At 43.3% G+C, this 23,984-nt stretch overlaps 1 protein-coding gene across 8 annotated transcripts in view; it reads right to left on the minus strand.

Moving 5' to 3' along the window:
- The window catches only part of GSTCD (glutathione S-transferase C-terminal domain containing), a 174,481-nt gene that overhangs the window by 50,244 nt on the left and 100,253 nt on the right, over positions 1 to 23,984 (minus strand). For 7 of the 8 annotated variants that reach the window (XR_009459876.1, XM_059722140.1, XM_059722141.1 and 4 more), the window contains 3 exons: positions 3,894 to 4,009; positions 3,671 to 3,715; positions 2,733 to 2,861 (listed from right to left, as the gene is read on the minus strand). Coding sequence is in view for 7 of the 8 variants with exons in the window: in XM_059722140.1 (XP_059578123.1) it covers positions 2,733 to 2,861; positions 3,671 to 3,715; positions 3,894 to 4,009 (290 nt within the window). In the remaining variant the exon portion in view is untranslated. The remainder of the gene's footprint in view (positions 1 to 2,732; positions 2,862 to 3,670; positions 3,716 to 3,893; positions 4,010 to 23,984) is intronic. The other variant, XM_019500120.2, reaches the window with a different exon arrangement.

The raw sequence follows: 23,984 nt of genomic DNA on the forward strand, positions 1-23,984 counted from the left end.
AAAAAAAAATTAAAAATGTCCTGAAGGATGGGCCCTTGAATCCATATAAACTACAGCAGCAGCAGCAGCATGGTGACAGAGTACCAACAACTAGAGATATGCTATAAAAGCCTCGAGATCTATTAGTAGAGATCTATTAATAGTTCTGAAGGCACAGACTGTTATAAAATTATGGCAAAATATTGTAACCAAGTCTTTATTTTGGGTGCAGAATTCTGGCATGCTTAGAGCAAGATTTAAACAAAAGTCATCCCAACCCGTTACAGACACCTGAATAGCTGCTACACAGAAGTCAGCAAAAGAAGAGGCAACATACTAAGAATCCAGGTCTGGGGACAAACAGCTTATGTGCATTGAATCTAAGTCTATCTATTGCCTTTGCACCTTATACCCGTGGTCACGTGTTTTGGGCTTCTCTTGATACTTAGCAGATCAGTCAGTGTCTGTAAACTCCAACACTTGTGCAGTCCAGACAACTTCAACAGTTGTAAAGCATAAACTCTGTGAAGCTGCAAAGTAAGCAATAACTGCAGCCAAATATAAATGGTTAGCTAATACTTACTGATCTAAAGTCATATAGAAAAGGCAAACAGCAATTTCAATTTGTAATAAACATTAAGGTTTTCAGCAATGCACTGCTATTTATCACTTCAGATGCAGACATGCAAGTAGATCAATTTAACTTCACTCTTACAAGTTCAATGGAGCTGTTCATACAAATAAATTGAGGAGAGTGCATGTGTGTGGCTAAGCACAGAGGTTCAAAAAGCCTGAAGCAGAATCATTTCAATCTTCACAGCCAGTGTGTTCCCTGTCTACCCCCCCGCCTCAGACAAACTGATGCCAACCCCACTTGCCTGGCTGCTCAATAGAAAAATACCACTACTGGGGCTTTCTCCCTGTCCTATACAGACAGGGGGTCTAGAGGGGTCCGGGGGTCTGTTCCCTTGCCCCTCCCCATCCCACCAGGCTGACAGGTGCTAGCAGGGAGCAAAGGCTTTAGTGCCTTAGCTCTGTGATAGCTGGGGGAAGGGCCAGCACTGCTCTGCTGGAGCAGACTGGGATGTTGAGGACTGTGAGTTAACTTGAATCTGGTGGGGATCTGGGGCAGAAGTTCAATAAACCAGTTTGACCTCAATCGGTTAAGTCTGATACTACATCCATCCAGGTTTATCTTAAACCAGTTTCGGCCATTTTGAAAGCAGTTTAGGTGCATTGAACTTCCATCCTGTTACAGGTTTAGATCAGTTTCGGATCACCTAAACTGGTTTATGTTTAACTTCTGTGCTTAGCACGTGCGTGTGTGTATGCGCGCGCGCGTGTGTATGTGTGCACGCGCGCACACAAATTGGGTCTAAGACTCTTTTGTGTATGTAATACAACTGGAATTCCAGGCTGAGTATCAAGTATCTCTTTCTCTTGCTGTAATACTTACTCTCTATTAGTTCACTTTCAGCTTTGGTATCATGCTTAAATTGATCTTCTCCTTTTCTTTTTTGATCTACGAAGAGTATGGGAAAGGGTAATTTTGTAGCCTCTTCTAAAAGTGTGTGTGGGGGGGGGGGGGCAAGCTATTGTTCTGCAGTGCTCAGCAGCTGTTACCCTGGTTACTGTTAAGTCTGCTTTGAGCAGCAAATGTAGCAAAACTACTCCAACTTTAAGCCTGCTTCCTCCAGGGTCAAAGTTAGGGCAACCTAGTTAGCTTGTACTGCTACAGGCTGATGCAGGTTAACAGTTGCTGCACTACAGGGTAGCAGCTCTCCTTCCCCTTTTGAAGAGGCTACAAATCTGTGTTTGTCCATACCCACTGTGCTCTTTATCTCCATGTCTCTAGTCTCACCTTACCGCTCTCATTCAAGGCCTAATTTGCTGTGCTAACACCATCCTCCTGACCCAAACATTTGAGTTTCTCCCCTACATTCCCCAGTGGGGACATTTCTAAAGTTCCCAACACCACTGCATAAAAGCATCATTTTTACATTATCATGACTGTCACCTAGAGTCAGGGTGCAGTAAGTCTTTCTTTCCTTTCTCTGCATCCTCCCTCTAAGTACATTCCTCTCATGAACCTTTATCATCTTGAAATGCTATGATAAGAGCAAGACAAAACCCTGCTACCCCTCTCTATCAGATGGTCATCAGTATTAATGTACTTTAATTATCTTTGTTTTTAAAGCTCTTTGGAGCAGGACCGTCTTTAATGTGCTGCTTACTGCAGGGAGTGGTAGGAGCATGCAATAAATACCTAAGACGACATTATCTTCCCTCCTAACTCTAATGAATTCAAAACTCACTTCCTAATGCCATATTTTTTTGCATATAGCATATACCTTCCCAACCCCCAATTCACCTGCTGGAAATTGGGATATGCATTATAATCAAGGAAATATAACACCAGCAGATTCTGCTGCTTATGCATCTTCCAAGGGAAAGTGAAAATAACACTGCAGGTGCTACACACTAGCTGCTGCCTCTGGATACTTTCTCTCTACCTCAGCAGCGGCTCTTGAGGAAAGATCTTTTTTCCTTCATCCTGCCTTTGAAAACCAGGGTGCATATTTTATTCAGGTGCATGTTGTATGTTTAACAAGAGTGACTTTATGACCAAAAATGCCCATCTTTAAATAAACAGTAATGGAAGAGTTTGATTTGTTTGTAAGTATAGCTAAATACTGAAATAAACCTATTTCTTAATGCTTAAAGTTAAAAGCTGAAAGGACATAATTACTTACCCCAATATTAAAAGTCCCTTTAAAATAGTCCAGATTTGCTTGAATGAAGCAAATGTTATTTAATTCTAGTTCATCGCTTCTGTCTTTAGCACGAACCAATGACAACTCTTTATTTTCTATTAGCACCACCTGGATTTTGCATATAGAAAAATGTGTCAGCAATAGTAGTCTAAAATCAAAGTACCCAGATACTATTGCAAAAATACTCTGTTTGAACACAAAAATCTGCACTTAATTCCTTGGCACACATCTTGAGATGTCCTCCAAAGCGGCATGCTTGAAAACAAATAGAAATGGAAGGGATCCTATGCCTGTTAAATGTCAAACAATTAATGAACACTTTCATTTTCTAAACACAATCTCTTTTCTCAGTCAAGCCCCAGGTTAATTTGGAATTAAACTAAACCTTTTACATTCTAGCATTTGCAATCTTTTCAAACTTGAGGTACTCTGCTGGCACGTGCTGGTTTTCATGTACCTGAATCAGATTAGTTCCTCACCCACAAAACACCTTTCAGGTGAGTAGGAAAAGTGGGGCATTACAGACAATCCCTTAATAATAACAGCTTCAATTCAGCACAAAACTTAGGCAGATACTTCAGAGCTTTTCTGAATAGGGGTAGGTTCAATCATGGGCCTAGTTGAGCTTGTACTTAAATACCATGATGACTTGGACCAAACAAGTGGATGATAATGCACTGAGGACACAGCACTAGCACTGCTGCCAGCATCTTTGGAAAACTTCTTCTGAACTATCCTTTCGAGAGATGTCTCCACAGTTTTGTCTCATGACAAATACTTTACATATGCCAATACAGAGAACTTCAGGACAGAGCACACTGGCACGTACTTTCTACCAAATCACAGATTTTTAAGACAGTTCTAAATTATCAAAGTCTGAAAGAGTGTTGTGTCAAGACATTTTATTCAGACCTCACCTGGCAAGATGGCAGCATGTGAGCAAGAACAATCCCAACGTGGCCCTGTAAAAAAAACAAAACAAAAAAAATCCTGGTGTTATTCTTCAATCCCACATGCAACACTCCATGAAGTGACAAAGACTTTGAAAAAAGCTCCAGTTTCAGAGCTTGTGCTTTGCCCTCTTTTCTGGTTGGTGAAAAAGCAACAGAAATGGCACTTTATAAAGACAACATATATTACCCCTCCACTGCAAAAATCCACAATCACATCTCCAGGTTTACTGAGGTTTGTCACCATAGCCACCAAATTGTTCAGTTGCTGCTGTTTCCTCAAAGCACGCTCGCTGGACATCTTTCCTGAGGATGACAAAGGAAACAGATTTACTGTAACTTTTTTAACATCATTTTTGCAGTATTTGTATATTTTTAACTAGTTAAAAGTATACCAAGCAAACAATCCTGACAATTTAAGCTGGGATCTTCAAAAATTCCTGAAGATTTGAACTCAGTCAATATTTTTTTAATTATTTAAACCATGTACCTCATTTACTTAATTAGAAAATCAAGTTTTCTTCATATTTAGCACGAGGAAGTGGGGGAAGGAGGAGGTGGGAGAGAGACAGGCAGCTGTTGCAGTTCTGGCCCCAACCCAGGGTTGGGGTTGCCGCTGGAGCTGAAGCTGGCATGTGCCCCCCTTCCCCCCCCCCACGCTGCTTCTGCATACCCCACCACTTATCCCCCATAGCCCCCAGTCTCCCCACCCCTGCATTGCTTCTCCCTCTTACCTCTCTCTCCCCCTCTGCTGCACCCCTGAGAGCTTTAACTTCACATTTACTTTCACCCCATGAATTATGGTCAGAAGCAGAGCTGGGGCCCAAATGAAATCTTTCCAGACTAAAAACCCTGTGCATTCCTTAGCACCTTGTAGTAAGCATGATCTACTGCTACATACTACTTTGCATTATAAGTTAGCAACCTAAAATCTTGAGATCCAAACTGTAGCCCTGGCTTCAGTAGCACTGGGGGAGGAGTCAGACAAAAAAAAGTCCATGAAAATAGCTTTTTGAAAGATAATGGCGCCATTTAGTCAGTGTGTACATATCTCCAGCATGCTATCTGCATCAGGGAGGCTAACAAATTACTGAGAGGTTGCTACTTGTAAAGATGAAGATACTTAAAGCATTCTGATTTCTTTAAAAAAAAACTGTGTTAAAGTCTTGTTTTATCAAGTCAGAGTTAAAAATAGCATGCAACTTCCTAGAAAGGAAAGTAATAGTTTAAAACTTACTCAGGGCAATAGGGAAAGTATTATTTTAAGAACTGTGACAAATTGCAAAAAATTGTATGTTTATTTCTTTTTTTGGTGTCATACTGATCCCTGAAACTCTATCCATAACACACTAATGAAAGGAAATGGCTTTGCAATCCATTTCTATCTTGGATAGAACCAATTTTCTTGGTTTTGCAAAACAATCAATTTAAGCTGCTGCTGCTTTTGATGAAAGGACTTCAGTAGTCCTTTGGCATGCAACTTACCCATTGTGGGTAATTTTCTCTTCCCAGCCTGGTTTCATTGAAACTTAAATGTCATACCATTTTTACTGTTGTTTAGGCACCGTCCTTGGTTTTTTGCACAACTGGGGACTTGATTTCATATTAAGGAAGAGATTTTGAAATGCAAGCATTTTAAGCTAAAAAGAATGCATAAGAAACTCTTCATATTCTCACCAAAAGTGGTAGTTGTGATTTATAATTTTAGAACAATCTCCAGGCATATTGTTTCACTCACTAAGCGAGGCATTTGATTATTTTTTCTTTTAGCCTAAAGCAATAAATCACCTTCTACAAATTTAATTTAATTGTACATAGAAACAACAAAACACAAATTACATTTCTGTGTTAGGAACGCACTGTTGTGCTTTAAAAAAAAACCAATATGACTTCAGTTCTCAGTCATGTATTGCAATGTTTAGTAATTATTATTAGGAAGTTTAAAAGATTCAATGCAACCTTCAACATACAAAGAAGAAAGACATTTCTCACACGTCTAGTAAGCTTTTGGTAAGTCTTATAATGTTTAAATCCACACAATTTTCAGAGACAAAACTGCAAACTTTCTAAACCAGGTCACTGCTGTTTGCCCTATGCTGGAACTGAAGATGTTGCTGTAATGGCTTCTCTGGCTCTGACACAGGATTCAGGACGGGAGCTGAAGCCACTGCTGTATACCACCACCACCACCGCATGCTCTGGGTCAGAGCTAGAGCTGTCACTGCCACTGCTTCCCCATGGCTCAGACTAGATCCAGCCCAAAAGGAGACCTGCCATCCAGATCCAATATGGAGCATAAGATGAGTGTGAGAACCTTGCTCTAAAGCATCTACTACTTGCCAGTGTCAGAGACAAAACAGTGGGCTAGATAAACTTAGTTTAGTCTGACCTAGTATGGCACTTCTTATATATTTAAGTTAAATATATGTTCTTAAGTTAACTGTGGTGCTATTATGGTGACAATCACTGGAGAAAATCCTATATATAACAAACAAAAAACATTTCCAAACAGAAAAACAAATGGTAAGAGACTATTCAGCTTCAAAATGTGCTACTGTGACTTCATCCTCATAGGTAACTAGTGAAGTTTAATCCCACTCAGGTTGTGTGGGAACAAATACAGAGAAATGAAAATCTAATTGTTCTCCCCATCTGTGAAGCAGGGAAGGGAACATGTTTGACAGATGTCTGGCATTTCAGTATGTGCTCCAAAAGCAAAGGAATGATTGTAAGGGCCTATTTCTCATTAATTACAAGGTATTATATTAATTTCTATTTCAACTGCAACTGAAAATGTTCTTTAAAAAATTGCTGGTTCAAAACAGAAAGGGAATATCCACTGGCTAGGACAGAAGTTACACGTAAACTGGTTTAAGTGATCAGAAACTGGTTTAAACCTGTAACAGAACAGAAGCTCACTGCACATAAACCAGTTTCAAAATAACTGAAACTGGTTTAAGAAGAACCTGGCTGAATGTAATAATAGACATAACTGATTTGGATCAAAACGGTTTATGAAACTTCTGTCCCAGGCCCCTTCCTGGTTCATGTTAAATCACAATCCCCCTGCATCCCAACATGCTTTCCAGCCCTGGGCTGGGCTGGGCTGTCTACACCAGAGAGCGGGGCTGGCCCCACCCCTCTGATCCCTAGCTGGAGCAGTGAGGGCTGGCTGATAAGGGAGTGTAGGGGGCAAGCCCAGCTAGGGATGCTGCCCAGCCTTGGTGTGGGGACTGCTATCCCCAGGGAAACCCTGGCTGGGGTCTGGGGCTGGGGTTAAACACCCCTTCCCCTGCTCAAACTTATTGCTGGTTGCAACTGTTAACTACAAATCTGAGGCACCTGGAAGCAGGAAGAAGTAGTAATAAGCAACCCTGCAAAGCCCTGCTTCTGTGATTGTGCAAATCCCAGAGACCTAGGGGCAACAGAAAGAGAAAGCGAACACACAGCCGGAGAGCTGTGCTCTTGCTGCCTCCCTGCCACCCCGCCAGAGTCCTTGGGTATGTCTGCATTGCAGTCAAAAATCTGAGGGTAGTATGCCAACATACCTCCACTACTTTTAAAACTAAGCTAATTTGGTTACTGAAAGCAATGCACTGGTGGTAGAAGAGGGCTCAGAAAACACTAGGCTTCTGAGTATTTACCCAGTGCTTGCAATGGAACTTGCACCCAACACTCAATGCCACATTGCCACAGCTATGCAGCTACTGGTTTCCAAGTTTTAAACAATGTTCATGAACATCAGTAATGGTTATGACCACAGCATAGAGAATACTCTTTGTAAATCACGGTGTTTAATTACTCATCCCACTCTCTTTTGTTCTGATTCTTTTCTTATTTACATATGTCAGGGGTGCTCAACCTCTGTCCCATGGGCAAATATGGATGATGGAGCCATGGTATCTGGTCTGCAGGGCTCCCCATAGGTTGAGAAATTTGGCAGTGGAGGAATGGTAGCAATTAATATGGCCACCCTCCCTCTGCTGCTAAATTCCCCAATCCTAAACCCAAGGGCACATGTGACCAGACCAGACCTCCTTTCCTCCACATGGCCAGGTTAAGGCTCCTTCTTCCCTGTTAGGCTGGGTCAGACCACTTTCTCCCGCAGGGCTGAACTGCACCCTGCCCTGCTCTGTGTGGCTGGATGGGGCTGCACATGCCCTGGGTGCCAGATTAAGACGACCTGCTGGATCTGGCTCATGGATGGATTGGCCACTGCCCATCCAGTCTTCCAGGCAAAAAAGGCAAAAAGCACTACTGACATTCATGTAAATCAGGAGAATTTTTACTGAAGTTAGTGGAGTTTCACCAACGTAAAAATAGTGTAAGCTAGGAGGCCAATCAAGCCTTCTGTCCTTACGGTGATGGAACTGAGGCTATTTTTAGTCAGGACAATCACTTCCTTGCTAAAAGCTAATTGCCCACAGAGGAAGAAGGAAGTGAAGGGAAAGGTACCCTTACGCTCCAGGCTCTGTTTTATAGGCACATCTGAGGAAATATATCAAATCTCCAATGCTTTGCACCAATTGCTTAGAATACTCAACCTCAGGGTCAGGAATTAACAAAAGCAACAGGCAGTAGGCATATAAACCAAGAATGGACAAGAGCAGAGGTATGGAGGCATGCTGTCTAGCCAATTCAGGACTGAAGTGTAGATTTGATTATGGCAAATTACCCAAATTCTATGTTTATGTCTATGCTTACTGAAAAAGGTAATGACTAATACACACCTAATTTTAAGTAAGCTAGAAAGCCAAACTCCAGATCTTTTGTCCATTTTTCCACTTTGGCCTTGCTAGCTATTGTTACAAAAATGCAGAAAACAATGATCTGCATTTCCCTAAGTAAAACAGCCAATGAGCAGAGCTAAGTAATGTATACCTAAAGACTTTCATTTATTTGGTATGGTGACTCAACTGGGGTCTCACAGCATCCTTAAGTGCCACAGGATCTTTTTAAGTGTGTGCAGGATGCCACTGAATATTTGCACTGTTATGCGTGCAAACACCTATGGCTGGATTCCCAAGATACACCCAAAAATTTGAAATTGGAATTCCTGGGTGTCTACACGTGCAATTAATTTGAGGCATATTGTGCTGGAGTTTATTGTTCCCAGATGCCATGTTTGAATGTGTATCAGGGACTGTAGCACATTTAGCCAGGGTGGAGCAGTCCCAGCTAGTAGGGGGCCTGGGGCTGTTTTGACCTGGATCAATGTGCTGTGGAGGGGCTGGCTGGGGCATGAGGATACTCTACTATAGGACTAGCTGGGAGGCAGCCTTGCACTGAAGCATTTTCATGCCCCAGCCAGCCCCATCAGCATCTACACTGCGTTGCTGTGCAGTAAAACACTCTACTGCAAGTCATAACTCCTAGAAGAAGGAGTTTATATTCAGACTGGATATAAGGAAAAACTTCTTTGCAGTTTGTATAACCAGACCCTGAAATAGACTCCCAGTGGGGGTGGTGTAGGCACCTACCCTGGAGGTCTTCAAAAGGAGACTGGATGCACATCTTGCTGGGGTTATTTGACCCCAACAGTCTTTCCTGCCCAGAGCAGAAGGGCTGGACCTGATCTCACGAGGTCCCTTCCAGTCCTAAACTTCTGTGAAACTGTGTGAAGATGGTACAGGTATTTACAAGTACTAACCAGTGGCAGTTTTATTTTACTGCAGCCTAACAGGGCTGCATGTTTAGATGGTGAGAGATTTACTGCGGAGCTAATTAATAGGGATCCTGGTTTTCTGTTTCCCATGGAAAAAACAGAGTATACCAGATTTCCCCTTTTTATCAGAGAAAACACGGATTTCTATTTTTTAGCAGCGAAACCCATGGATTCCCTGCTTTTGCAAAGAGCTCTGCAGGCTGGCTGAGCTCTAGCCTGCAAGAGGTGTTTGCAAACAGGGCGGAAAACCCCCAGCCCTGCCTGGAGGGGAAGGGGGAGGAGGAAGGATGGGGCCTGGGGCTCTCAGTCAGCCACAGCTCTGCTCAGCTCAGCTTCACTCTTTGCTCCTGGAGCCTGAGGTACATGGGGGTTGCAGTGGCCTGGGGGCCCCTCTGGCAGGGCTGGGGGGTTGGAGGTCATGGCTGGAGGGAGCCAAGAGCCAGTCCCACCCCCACCCAAGCAGGCAGAGCAGTGGGGGGAGCCGGCTCCATGCTGCTTCTGCTGCAGCTGCCTGCTTTTGGGGGCAAGGAGCTGCAGACTTGGCTTTCTGGCCCCATAGCCCTGGCAGCTGGGGGCTCCCTCCAGCAGGGCCGGGGGGCAGGGGCTGTGTACAAGGCACAAGTAGGGTGGGGGGCTGTTGTTGGGGCAGTAAGGGGCAACAGCAGGGTTGGGAGGGCTTGGGGGCGAGTGACGGGCATCAGCAGGGCTAAGGGGGGGCTGCAGGGGGCTTTTAATTTTAATAACAGATTTGGGGGGTTTTATCAGAGAATTTGCAATTCTTTGTCAGAGAATTTGCAATTTTTTTTTTATCAGAGAAAACCAGGATCCTTGTTAATTAGGTAGCTCTGAAGTAAATATCGTGCGTTGATGCTCCCACTAGAGAAAACATTTTCTGACCTGTTGTGTGCTTTCTGAGTTACTTGCAATGGGATATGCTCTATTAGTCTTCTGTAGTAAAAAAAAACAAAGCTAAGTGCTGACATTTTCCAAAGCATGCCTTGGATCTAAAAAGATCAAGAATAACTGACCTTCACAGAATCTAGAGGTAAACAATATTTATTCTTGTTTAGAGCAAAATGAGACAAGTAAACTTTAATGTTTAATCCTACAAGGTAAAACCTTCTTGAAAAATGTGACCTTTTCCCCCAATACATTGCAAAACGAATGAAAAATATTTTTTCCCCTTTTTAAGGACTCTGCTGACATTCTGCCATACATGCCTACAAGTTTCTATTTTTCTTTTTCATTTAGGGTCACAACAAAAATATTTCTTTTGGATTCATGAACTGAACATTGTTATCCATCCAGTTCCTGTCAAGAACAGCATTAAAGTCTTAATGATCTTAAAGGGCATGTGGTCTGACCCAAAGAATTACAGGGTTTTTTTCTACCACACTGGAAAACTTTCATTTTGACATCACATTTTTTCAGCATTAGGCCACAATGTAAAGAATCCCTCGGTCTTCAAAATAGTTTTTCCATATACAGGATTATATGGCAGCACTACTCTGTTAAATAAGTAGCTTACCCCTGTTTAATTTTAAAATCATCACCGCAGATTGGCTCCACTACACTGTGCCAATTTACAGTTTTATTAGAAGTCTTATATTTAAGGGTTTTCCTAAAATTTCAGCTCTGGATTTGTACAAATATGTGAAGCACTTGGTTTTCATTAACAAAAAATAAACCAAAACAAAAACTCCTAAATAAGGAGAAAAGATTGAAAATGTAAGTCCAGTGAATACTACTGATTCAGTAGTCAGGCAACAAGTCAAACAATAAGAGAGCTGTAATGCATTATTTTTAATAAATTACATGATTGTGAAACCAGGCTCATGGCTTGGGAACACTTGGCAATACTGTATGCCTAATTATTTCTTAGCATACAACTCATTTTTCTTTTACCATGAGGATGGAGAATTCAACCATCTCTGGCAATAAATAAATGTGTGATCCATCAGCTAAATACTATATACTGAAGGTCCTCACTAGGATTACTGAAGAAATGTTTGGTCCTTTATAAGGTTATCTGCATAACAATTTCATGTCCAGCATGTATAAGCTTGCAGAAAGGAGGTCTGAGGGGCAGGAAAATTAGTTTTCCTATTGGGACAAATATGCTTTCTCAAAACCAAACCAAGGAGGCAAAGCATGTGAGGTAAAGAAACTTATTTTCAGCTGTGGTTTGTTCCAAATAAAACACTGTCCACACTGAGAATACAGCTAAGTGATCAATGGCAATGTTTTGTTATGACTCTGCGCACGCACGCACGCACGCACACACAGGGAAAAAGGTGAACGCCTAGGTAGGGGGCTCAGCAACATCCTGTCCCTGGATTTAAGTATCTACTAGCAGTTATAACACAGTCTGCCCCAAAAGCAAAAATCATGCCCTTCAGAAACAGGTTCTGACGCTCATGAACAAGCTATTTCTGGATCCAGGGAGTGGGTGAATCTATCAGAGAGAGAGAGAAAAAAAAATCTAGACTTGCTGTTGGTCCTCTGGAGTGACTCTGCATATTTGGAGCTGTGTCTATGATGGCATACAACCCTTAGTTTTTTTGGGATGTGTGGTGATGGGCAAGCATCTTGAATGTTCCACAGCTTTGTGAAATAATGCTTCTCTGGTGGCCTGTGGCAGCCCTGTACTAAAAAAGTAGAAATGTTTGTCTCTAGCAGTCATCCCCTGATTAGTACCAGATTACATTTCTGTAAATGTGCAACAACTCTCGTAGGGTCTGACTGTCGAGTTCATGAATAACAGCTCAGTATTGAGAGTAAAAACTTCACAGGCTGGTCTTTATTTAATGAACCAAATGCAGAGTTAGAATGAGCATTCCATTTTATGGGAGATTATACTGATACAGACTGCCAAGAATAAACCTAACTCTGACTTTAAAAAACTATCTTTCTCTGTTGCTTAAATAATGGAAGCATATGAGAGGAAAAAAAAAATCTACATTATTTTGTGTGTTTTTGAGTCCTGTCCAGACATCATGATCTAACTTTAATCAGTGGTAAAACAAATTCAACCTGACATTTTTATGCAGTTTTAGAGGCTCATAATATATATAAAATAAACTGGAGTGAGGCATGTTTCCATCTGTTGCAGAGACTCTGTTTCAGAAGAGTTAAAAATTCTGCTGGACTTAGTACTAGTAGGAGTATCCCTGTTCAGGACAGAAATAGAGCAGGTGTGATACTGGAATTAGTATTATTCAAAGTAATAAAGATAATGCTCATCAGAAATTCTTACAAAGAATCTATTCAGTGCAATGTTGTTTCCATTTAACAATCTAATAAAGTTAAATGTTTAGAATAGGTGAATTTTCTGAATCTCTCTCATGGGTCAGAAAATGGAAGTAGTTATGCTTTTGTACAGCATAGATTCATAGATGCTAGGGTCGGAAGGGACCTCAATAGATCGAGTCCGACCCCCTGCATAGGCAGGAAAGAGTGCTGGGTTCAGAAGACCCCAGCTAGATGCTCATCTAACCTCCTCTTGAAGACCCCCAGGGTAGGGGAGAGCACCACCTCCCTTGGGAGTCCGTTCCAGACCCTGGCCACTCTAACTGTGAAGAAGTTCTTCCTAATGTCTAGTCTAAATCTGCTCTCTGCTAGCTTGTGGCCATTGTTTCTTGTAACCCCCAGGGGCGCCTTGGTGAATAAAACCTCACCAATTCCCTTCTGTGCCCCCATGATGAACTTATAGGCAGCCACAAGGTCGCCTCTCAACCTTCTCTTGTGGAGGCTGAAAAGGTCCAGTTTCTCTAGTCTCTCCTTGTAGGGCTTGGTCTGCAGGCACTTAACCATACGAGTGGCCCTTCTCTGGACCCTCTCCAGGTTATCCGCATCCCTCTTGAAGTGTGGCGCCCAGAATTGCACGCAGTACTCCAACTGCGGTCTGACCAACGCCCGATAGAGGGGAAGTATCACCTCCTTGGATCTGTTCGTCATGCATCTGCTGATGCACGATAAAGTGCCATTAGCTTTTCTGATGGCTTCGTCACACTGATGACTCATGTTCATCTTGGAGTCCACTAGGACTCCAAGATCCCTTTCCGCTTCCGTTCCACCCAGCAGGTCATTTCCTAGGCAGTAGGTATGCTGGACATTTTTCCTCCCTAGGTGCAGCACTTTGCATTTCTCCTTGTTGAATTGCATTCTGTTGTTTTCCGCCCATTTGTCCAACCTGTCCAGGTCTGCTTGTAGTTGTTCCCTGCCCTCCGGCATGTCTACTTCTCCCCACATTCTTGTGTCATCCGCAAACTTGAACAGAGTACACACTTCACTCCCTCGTCCAAGTCGCTGATGAAGACATTGAAGAGTATCGGTCCTAGGACCGAGCCCTGCGGAACTCCACTGCCCACACCCTTCCAGGTCGATACCGACCCATCCACTACGGCTCTCTGGGTGCGACCCTCTAGCCAATTCGCCACCCACCGGATTGTGAAGTCATCCAAGTCACAGCCTCTTAACTTGTTCACCAGTATGGTGTGGGATACCGTATCGAAGGCCTTCCTGAAGTCTATGACGTCAACCCCTACTCCTGCGTCAAGGCGTTTTGTGATCTGGTCATAAAAAAGAGACTAGATTAGTCAGGCATGATCTACCTGCTATGAACCCGTGCTGGTTTCCCCACAGCATATTTTTTCCTGCTGGGCTCTCGCAAATGTAAACCTTGATAATTTTTTCAAAGTCTTTGCCTAGGATGGAGGTGAGACTGACTGGCCTATAGTTGCCTGGGTCCTCCTTCCTCCCCTTCTTGAAAATGGGGACCACACTGGCCCTTTTCCAGTCCTCTGGGACTTGGCCTGTGCGCCACGAGCGTTCGAATATTCCTGCCAGTGGCTGTGCAATGACATCAGCCAGTGCCTTCAGCACCCTCGGATGGAGCTCATCCGGGTCTGCCGACTTAAATGCATCCAGTTCCTCCAAGTGACTCTGCACCATCTCAGGATCTATGCATGGTAGTCTGGTGCCTTGCTGCTGCCTCTCTACAATCCCAGTGAGAGACTTGTCTTGCCCCTCACTTAGGAACACTGAGGCAAAGAACTTGTTGAGGAGTTCAGCCTTGTCCCCCCTGTCCGTCAACAATTGCTTCTGCCCATTTAGTAGGGGTCCTATTCCACCCTGGGCCTTCCTTTTACTCCCTATATAGCTGAAAAACAATTTCTTGTTATCCTTAACTTGGGATGCCATCCTCAGCTCCACGGTAGCTTTGGCCCGTCTAACTGCCTCCCTACAATCGCGAGCAGAGGAGATATACTCCTCTTTGGTAATCTCTCCCTGTTTCCACTTTTTATATGCTCCCCTTTTAGCTCGTAGGCTGCTCTGGATTTCTCTGGTCAGCCAAGGAAGCCTCCTGGCCCCTTTCCCTCTTTTTCCTCGCACCGGGATTGTCTCCCTTTGTGCCTGAAGGATCATTTCCTTAACGTATAGCCACCCTTCCTGGGCTCCTATCTCTTCAAAACTCCTACTCTGCAGTGCGTCCTTGACTAATCGCCTGAGTTCATTGAAATCAGCTTTCCTAAAGTCTAGCACTTTCACCCTACTAGTTACCTTACCCACTTGACGTCTTATGATGAATTCTATTATTTGGTGATCACTGTCCCCCAGGTGACCACCAATCTGTAGATCCCCTACCATATCATCCCCCGTTGCCAATACCAGGTCCAGTAAGGCATTCCCCCTAGTGGGACCATGTACCTCTTGCATCAGGTGGAGGTCCTGTACACAGGACAGGAACCTGCACAAACAGAGCAATTTTGCAGTAATTATTTAATAAATGTTCATTTATAATGCAGAAATAGCTCTCTTGGTTATCACATGTGGCACCAGTATGAAGGCTATAAACATCATCAAATTTGCATTTTAAAGGAAAACTATCAGGGTTGCATATCAGCAGCAACTGGAACAAAAATGCTTACAAACGGCTGCCCCTTATTTGGCTCAGCTGTAAATGAGTACTTGGAGAGTCAAAGGTGGCTAACTGGTTGGATGACTGTACTCAACGACTCGTCATCAATGGCTCAATGTCTAGTTAGGAGGACACATCAACACATCAAGTGGGATTCCCCAGGGATCTGTCCTGGATCTGGTAGTGTTTATATCATCATTTACGATTTGGATGATGGGATCGAATGCACACTTAGCAAATTTGTGGATGACACCAAGTTGGATGGGGTTGCAAACACTCTAGAGCAGTGGTACCCAAACTTTTCACCCTGCAAGCCAGATGGGTGATGCTAGGTCGATCGTAGGTTGGATCTGTCTAGTGGGCTCAAACGGGTACATGGGGCAGGTGTGGCAGGGATCTGATCCAGTTGTGGGGGTGCATGGCCCAACCCTGACCTGTCCTGGGAGGCAGGGCAGGGCCCAGCCTTAATCTGGATGTGTGGGGTAGGGAGCAGTCCCAATTTGGATGCGTGATAGAGGAGTGGGCAAAACATCCTGGCCCTGATCCAGACATGCAGGGGTGAGTGGAGAATTAGGAGCAGCATGGCTTGATCTGGATATGTGGGGTCCAAGCCTAGCCCTGATCCCTCTGTGTAGCCCAGGCAGGGCTGGATTTGGCTGCATGGAACTTGGATCATTCCCCTGCTGTCAATTTTGTTGACCTGAGGAGATCCCTGCAGACTGAATACCATGGCTCTGTGGGTCAGATTTGGCCCACAGGTCAGAGGTTGACTTAGACAGACTGGAAAAATGGTCCAAAATCAACCAAATGAAATACAAGGACAGAGTGAAAGTTGTGTACATGGAACAAAATAACTGCATGCACAAATGACTGGTTAGGCTGAAGTACTGCAGAGAAGAACCTGAGAGTTACAGTAGACCATAAGCTGAATATAAGCCAACAGTCCTCTTCTTGCAAAAAAACCCACTAACAGTGTACTGGGTTGTATTAACAAAGGGATGCCAAACTCACCCCACAGGCTGGGTGAATGTTGCAGGGTGGTCCATGTGCCAACCCCTGCCTACATGCCTGATCCAGTGTATTAAGCACCCATTGGTATGGGATGCTGGCCCCAGCAAGCACCACGGGGAGCACAGCCTGGGAATAACCCCAACAAGCAGCACAGCCCAGGACCCAAGCCCAGAAAAGTGGCACAGCCCAGGCCCTGGCTCCAGCAGGCAGTGTGTGTGGTGCAGCCTAGGATCAGGCCTAGCAAGTGCTACATGCAGTGTGCATCCTGGGTGCTGCATGCAGGGATGGTCTGATACAGCGTAAAGAGCAACACTGAAGCCAGATTATGGGGCTCTGCAGGCTGGATCCAACCCAAGGACTGTATGTTCGACGCCCCTGTATTAACAGGAAGGTTCACTTGTAAATCAAGAGAACTGATTCTTTTTGCTGTACTCAGCATTAGTGAGGCCTCACATGGAATACTGTGTCCAGTTTTGGTGTCCATACTTCAAGGAAGATATGGAGAGTTTGGAAAGAGTCCAACACAGAGCAACAACAATGATTAGAAGCCTAGAAAGCAGATTTATAAGGAAAGACTGAAATATCTAGGCTTATTTAGTTTGGAGAAGAGAAGACTGAGGACGGTATCTGATAATAGCTGAGGAAGGGAGATGGGGGACATCTGATCCTAGTTTTCAAATACCTGAGGGATGATTATAAAGAGGATGGAAATGGGCTTTTCTCCGTGGAGTTGGGAGACAGGACTAGGAGCAATGGCTTCAAGCTACAGCAGAGAACATTTAGGTTGTAGATTAGGAAGAGCTTTCTGATTTTCAGTGTGGTCAGGCTTTGGAACAAGCTACCTAGAGAAGTTGTGGCATCTCTATCCTGAAAATTTTCAGGAGCACATTGGACAGACACTTGGGTGGGATGGTTTAGAAGATTCTGCCTTGAGCAGGCTGCTAGACTAGATGATCCTGTGAGGTCTTTTCTAGCCATACTTTACTAAACTTCTATATGATGCTAGCCATATCACTCCATTGAATGTTGTTGGCTACAGAAGCTAGTGCGTCTTAACCACACCGAGACCTAGGCCCAGATGCACTTTTGACTTAACCAAATGCCATAAATCTTAGACAGTTGATTTTATCCTAGCTACTCTTGCTGCTAATTTCATCCAAGGGCTCTTTCTCAGCAGGAATTGCAGTAGATAAAGTATCTTGATGTGTTGTTGATTAAAACCTGATCCTAAAATCTATTGAGCCCTTGTAACTTCCACAAACCTCAGAAGATCAGTTAGAGTTACAGCTGCTTAACTCCTCTTGCTAGTAGGCCACTTTGCAAGTCCCCGTCTCCTCTGAGTTTCCCCAAACAGCATGAAACTGTCTTTATTTGCAAGCACCCTTCTTCAGCCATAGGAGAGTGCTTGTGCCTAAAAGCTTGCAAATAAAGTTCTGGGGTTTTTTGCAAAAATCTAGTTGGTCTAATAAAAGATATCACCTCTACCATGAGTTCTGATTCCTTTTGCCTCCAAACCAATATGGCAATACAGCTACAACCTGGATATCCAAACAGGATGATAACACAGCTATTTCAGGCTCACCATTTTAAGGAGGTGTGATAAAACTCTACAGAGCCAGGGTGCTCCCAAAGAAAAACTATAGGTTTCTGTAAGCCTGAGGAGTTAACCTCCTCTCAGTCACCGCCAGCTCCCCCAACCAGGGAGATTCATTCCCCCTCTCCTCACCGGGAAACCTCTCTTTAGACACCCTCTAATGATCACTACCTTCAGAACATTTCATGCAGTGTCTGCCACCTCCCCACCTACCTTCAGGAGAGCCAAAGAACCCTTCAAAGCATTTCTGCCTGTGGATCTGTGAAAGGGATTTTGTCTACTTCAGCACTTTGTATAGAACATGTGTAAAAATTTTGGCACAACCTTGCTGTTGAGTGACCACTGCCTTTTGTGATGCCTCTGTCAAAAAATGTACGGATCACTTCCTCTCCTGTGCCAGAAAATATAGTCAGACAAGCAAATGGCCAAATGTCACCGGCTTTGTGACAACATTCTCTATCACAATCCCCATTTGCCAAAATAAAATTTCTCCCATAATGTACGAAAGATGGAATGAGACTCCATATTTCAGGCCGAGAACTGAACTTCCTCAACTCCAGGGGTTTTGAAACTCAAATGTAATCTATTTATAATACATTACAAAAATGGACTGTAATGTCTAACATCTAATTGGAGCTTTTTGTGGTGGCCTTATGCAACAGTTTTGGCACAGAGGTGCAAAATTTAATTGACTAAGGAATCTTCCATTTCCCCACAAAAAATTAGTGAAGCATAAGTCAAACATTTTGCAATGTGCTACTTATTTACAAGATCATTTCATTATAAGCCACCTTGTTGCTTTAGTTTTTGTCAAAAAACAAGATCTTTTATATGGACTTCTTCAGATAATCAACCACTTCCTTTTGCATTCTTGGAGCAGTATCTTTGGATATCAGTTACTGGACCTTTCTGCAGTAGTTAACTCAGTGTCTCACAGACCCAACCGCATTCAGCCTCAGACAGCTTCATGTGATACTTTTATTTATATGTTTTAGATGGTGCCCTTCCCAACTAAGGTTCGCAGCAATAGAACAACATGTAAAAGCAAGTGGAATAAGATATGAAATTAAAACCTCTCTAAGCCAGTGGAGGCCAACCTTTTTGGCAGGCTTGCCACAAACTACCCTACACTCTCCCAAAATGTTACTCCAGTCTTCTTTCGCTGCCCAATCTGCTGCTCTGCTTTCTGCTCCCTGCCCTATCTGCCACTGCACTGCCTGGCCTCTCCCTGATCTGTATTGTGCCACACACAGAGGCTGCCTGTGCCACTTCTGGCACATGTTCCAGCCCTAATGTCTATGAAATCTATTAAATCTACATGCCACAGACTCGCCATCCCTGCCCGAAGCAGGATCCCAGCTTAGACTTGCTTGCTAAACACTTGCCCAAATAGGAGTGTCTTACAGTGCTTCTGGAAGATGTCCAAGCTCGATCTCTAGTGGGCCTCAAAAGGAAGGGAGTTCCAAAGTTGATGAGCAAATACCGAGAATGACCTCCCCTGTATTTTTAACAAGTGAACTTAGTGCACTGATTATACTAGAAGAAGGAGGCTCTTGGCTGACCTTAGGGCTCATGATGGGGCAGAAAGTAGAGGGTCATTCCTTAGATACAGAAAACTCAGACTGTTTACACCCTTACAGGCCAAAATCAGCAAAATTTGCACCCAGAAAGCTATTGGAAGACAGTGAAGACACTGGAGCACTGGAGTTATGTGCTCTTGGAGACCCACCCATGTCAGAAGATAGAATTCTGCACCAGCTGCAACTTCTGGGAAGTCTTCAAGGGCAGCCCTTTATATAGTGCATTTGTAATCTAGCCTTGAGATTGCACAAGCAAGATAGAGTTAGTGAAAGGCACTCCTAGCAACTGCTGCCATCTGAACAACCAGGAGAGGCAGAGGATCCACAAAGCACCCTAAAACTGTGAACATGAATGACAAGGGGGAAGTTGAAGCCCAAAAAGAGGTGCCCCTATTCCCCACAAATCACAAGGTCTGGCAGCCACTATTACTTCTATCTTGTCTGGATTCAGTTTCATGCGATTCACCTGCATCCAGTCCCCAACTACAACCAGACACTGGGAAACAATTGAGACTATGGGGTTCAGGTAAGATGAGAGAGAGATAGAGTATACTGATGGCACCTCACTCCAAATTTCCACATGATTTTGCCTGCCAGCCTCATATATATGTGGACCAGGAATGGTGACAAGATGGAACCCTGGGGGACCCATAGAAAAAGTTCTGAGGTAACAATCAGCACTCTCTGGGATCTCCCTGCTAGAAAAGATCAGAACCAATTTAGAAAAGTCCCACAATAACCATTAGGTCGTGTAAACACTTTATCAGCATCTCAACAGTATTAAAAGTTGCTCCAAGATCTAGCAAGATCAACATGGCATAATTTCTCCTGTTGATCTCCAAGCAAAGAGAAGGAGTTGGGCAATAATATACTTAAGAACATCTAGCTCCCTCTTCTCTCAGAGCAAGACACTGATAACCCCTGCCAGTAATGGCCCCAGGCTCTTCTGGGTAGTTTCCATTAACTTCCATGCACCATACTTTTACAAAGTGCTCTTTTTAAAAATGGTCTTGAGAATGTTCATTTTGGTGAAACAATTCAGCATGAATTAGCACTTAAACCAGAAAGTGTCCAGAGTGTATCTCCTCTGACAACCTATATTGAAATATTGGGTGGAGTAAGGCTGGGATTTTTTAAGGGAGCACCATACTATGGGCATGCCTCTGTGGTATAGTAGGTTCATTTCAAGGAGGCAGAAAACTATATTATGGTTAAAAATATCATCCTGCTTCCTAGGTTATATTTTCTTTCAAGGTAAGTAAATGGTGGATAGAATTATGTATTGCCAACTGATCCAAAAAGTTCTGAAGAATACTTATTCTGCATAGCACTTTATAACAATAAAGTTGTTAAAAGAGAAAAGAGAAGGCTCAGGGGGAAAAAGAGAAGGCTCAGGTGGGACTTGGTAGCAGCCTACAATTATATAAGAGGGGTACATCAGGACCTGGGAGAACAGCTGTTCACCAGAGCTTCCCAAGGGATAACAAGGTCTAACAGCCATAAACTCCAGGAAGGCCGATTTAGACTAGACATAAGAAAAAAGTTCTTTACGGTGTGAGTGTCCAGGGTCTGGAACAGACTCCCCCCATAGGTGGTGCAAGCACCTACTCTGGACTCTTTCAAAAAACATCTGGATATTTTTTTTGCTGGGATCACTTCATCCCAGCTTGACTTCCTGCCTATGGCAGGGAGGGGGGCTGGACTTCATGATCTCACGAGGTTCCTACCAGCCCCTAATGTCTATGAATCTATGAAACAATACATTCTGGACTAAAAAAAAAAAAAAAAAGCTCTAAAGCTTCTTAAAAAAATTACATATCTCTTTTTGTTAGTAAATGACCACTTCTTCTGAAACATACATGTGCACACACACACACACCCCCCCACCCCCACCCCCCCCCGGCAGTTCTTAAATGTTAATAAAAGTTGCAGGTCCTGCTAAATGAAGAGAAGACTGTCACATGTAAATCTCTATTAAACAGCCTTGAAAATACAAGGCTTTTCTGAGGTTTACTTCTTTCACCAATTGACTGCTGGATACTTTCATGGTCATTGAGTTTGTAGCTCTCATGAATACTCACAACTCAGACATTCTAATATTATAAAGGCCTAAGTCTGCCTGCCTGCCTGTCTGTCCATAACGCTTTATTCACGCTCTCATTGGCTGATGGAAACAGCCAATCGGAGTGCTCCAAGTGTGAGGGAGCACCGCCACGATTCCGAAGCCGCACCAAGGACCGGACAGAGGGTGGGGGAGCTGAGGTCAGCAGCGCTCCCCCACCCAGCTCCCTGCAAGAGGCAGAACAGCGGCAGCATGGGGCGTTAGGTGGTGGCACTCCATCCTAGCCCCCCTCCCCCCATCACTCTTAACGGGCTAGTATGTTCAGAAAAACATACTGATGTCCTATACAAAGCTGTCCAGTATAGCTTCATCAAACAAAAGTACGGAAAATCCTCAAACAATTGCAACCCATACTAGAAAGAGACCCTATGCTTAAAAAGATCTTCCCAGAGCCACCCATCCTAGCCTTCAAACAAGCACCGAACCTTGCTAACCTCATCACCAGAAGCAAACTTCCTTGAGCCCAGAACACACCAAAAGGATCCAGACTGTGCCAGGACAAGAAATGCAAAACCTGCCAACATATCTCCACCACCCCCACTATTACTACACCCCATAACAGAGCCAGCAGCATCCCAGGATCTTACAGCTGCACCTCCAGAAATGTAATATACCTCATCCAGTGCACCAAATGCCCTGATGGAAAATATGTAGGAGAGACTAAACAACAACTGCGCACCAGAATGAACGCACACCGGAAATCTATCAAAGACAGGAATACCCAATTACCGGTGGGGGCACATTTCTCACAAGAAAACCACTCTGTCTCCAATCTCTCAGTCCTGATCCTCAAGGGAAACTTACACAACACTTCCCAGAGACGAGCCTATGAACTCCACTTCATCAACCTCCTGGATACTAAAAATCATGGACTAAATATAGACATTGGATTTATGACACATTATAACCTGCCTGACAACTGACTCCCCAGCCCAGCCCCTGGCTTCTTTACTTTTCATTCCATCCAAGAACAGCACACACCAACTGCTGAAACTTCCTTAGCCTGACAAAGGGTTTTTGAACCCGAAAGCTTGCTTAATAACTATTCTCCAACTATTTGGATTGGTCTAATAAAATATATCAGATTCACTCAAGGAACCTTGTCTGCCTATGTCCTTAGACCAACACGACTACAACCTACACCCCTCAAACAAAAGTACGCACTTGTTGCCTGGAGTCTTGTTAGGGAGACGAACAGATGCCTGTCTAGATGGTGGGCACTCGTTAGAATGCTACAGCCCTGATTTTGCAAATCACAAGTCACTTTACACAAGTGGGTAGTGCCTGCATTACTAATGTGAACATGTGTGTGTAAGCTAAGGGCCTTAGTCTGCACATTATAAACCTGTTTGTACACCATAAAGAATACAATGGATTATAAAACACATCTTGCTGGACAGGATGTAGTATATGCTTCAGGTTGAATAGAAAGATTTAGGCTAGGGAAAAAATCTTAAGACATTGACTGCTTTACCATAGGTAAAGGTCTCCCTCTCCTCCATGTTATTTACAGTAAACGAGGTGCTATTTTTAGGCATAATCAAGAGGGCTAGCCATGACGTTGTTAAAAAATATAGGCTAATAATACAAAAGGTGAGCAGGAATAAGTAAACACCATGGGAACATTTTACTAATTTGTAACATAGATGCCATTCCTACTGGTTCAGATAATAATTCTGCTATATCTGAAAGTCTGCTCTGTAAGAAGGTAAGCTTTGTGAAATGGTATATTACTTCAAGTACCAACCTTCCCCCCCAAACTTCTCATGTATACCTTTCTCATTATTTCCTTAAAAGTTCAAGAAGCTATTAAAACTGCCCTGTGACAACCTAAATAGAAACTAGGCCAGATTTGGTTAGTATTTTTATTACTTATTGCACTGGACTGAAGAAACTTAACTGGAAAAACAAACCAGAGTAACCCAAACAGACACAAGCACTGGATGGAGCCAATAAAGAGAAACAAAGACTGATGGGCGGGCTTGCACAAGATTAAAGGCAGCTAATTTTGGTGTGTTTCCAAAAAAAAAAAAAAAAAAAAAAGGAAAGGAAAAATAAAGATCCAATTGGTATCTTTATGACTCTCAAAAGGGATCTATTTAACTCCTTGACGGGAAACCATCTCAACATAACATGACACTAACATTTATTTTACATTTTTACCATTCCTGAAGTGTTTTAATTGGTTCCACATTGAATTATGATATACACTGATGCAAAGTTAAGTTAGCAAGTATTACTCTCACAAATATGTACCTGTAAAAAAATTACCAGTAAGCAGGATTATGCCATTATAAATACAGCACTGCCAATCCTAAACTTCAGAAAAACCATGTTTCAGGATCTGCCAAAAATCAGATTAATCTAAAAACCTGAGATTTGATCTATA

Source organism: Alligator mississippiensis, chromosome 2, assembly GCF_030867095.1.
Source record: "Alligator mississippiensis isolate rAllMis1 chromosome 2, rAllMis1, whole genome shotgun sequence".
Classification (NCBI taxonomy): Eukaryota; Metazoa; Chordata; order Crocodylia; family Alligatoridae; genus Alligator; species Alligator mississippiensis.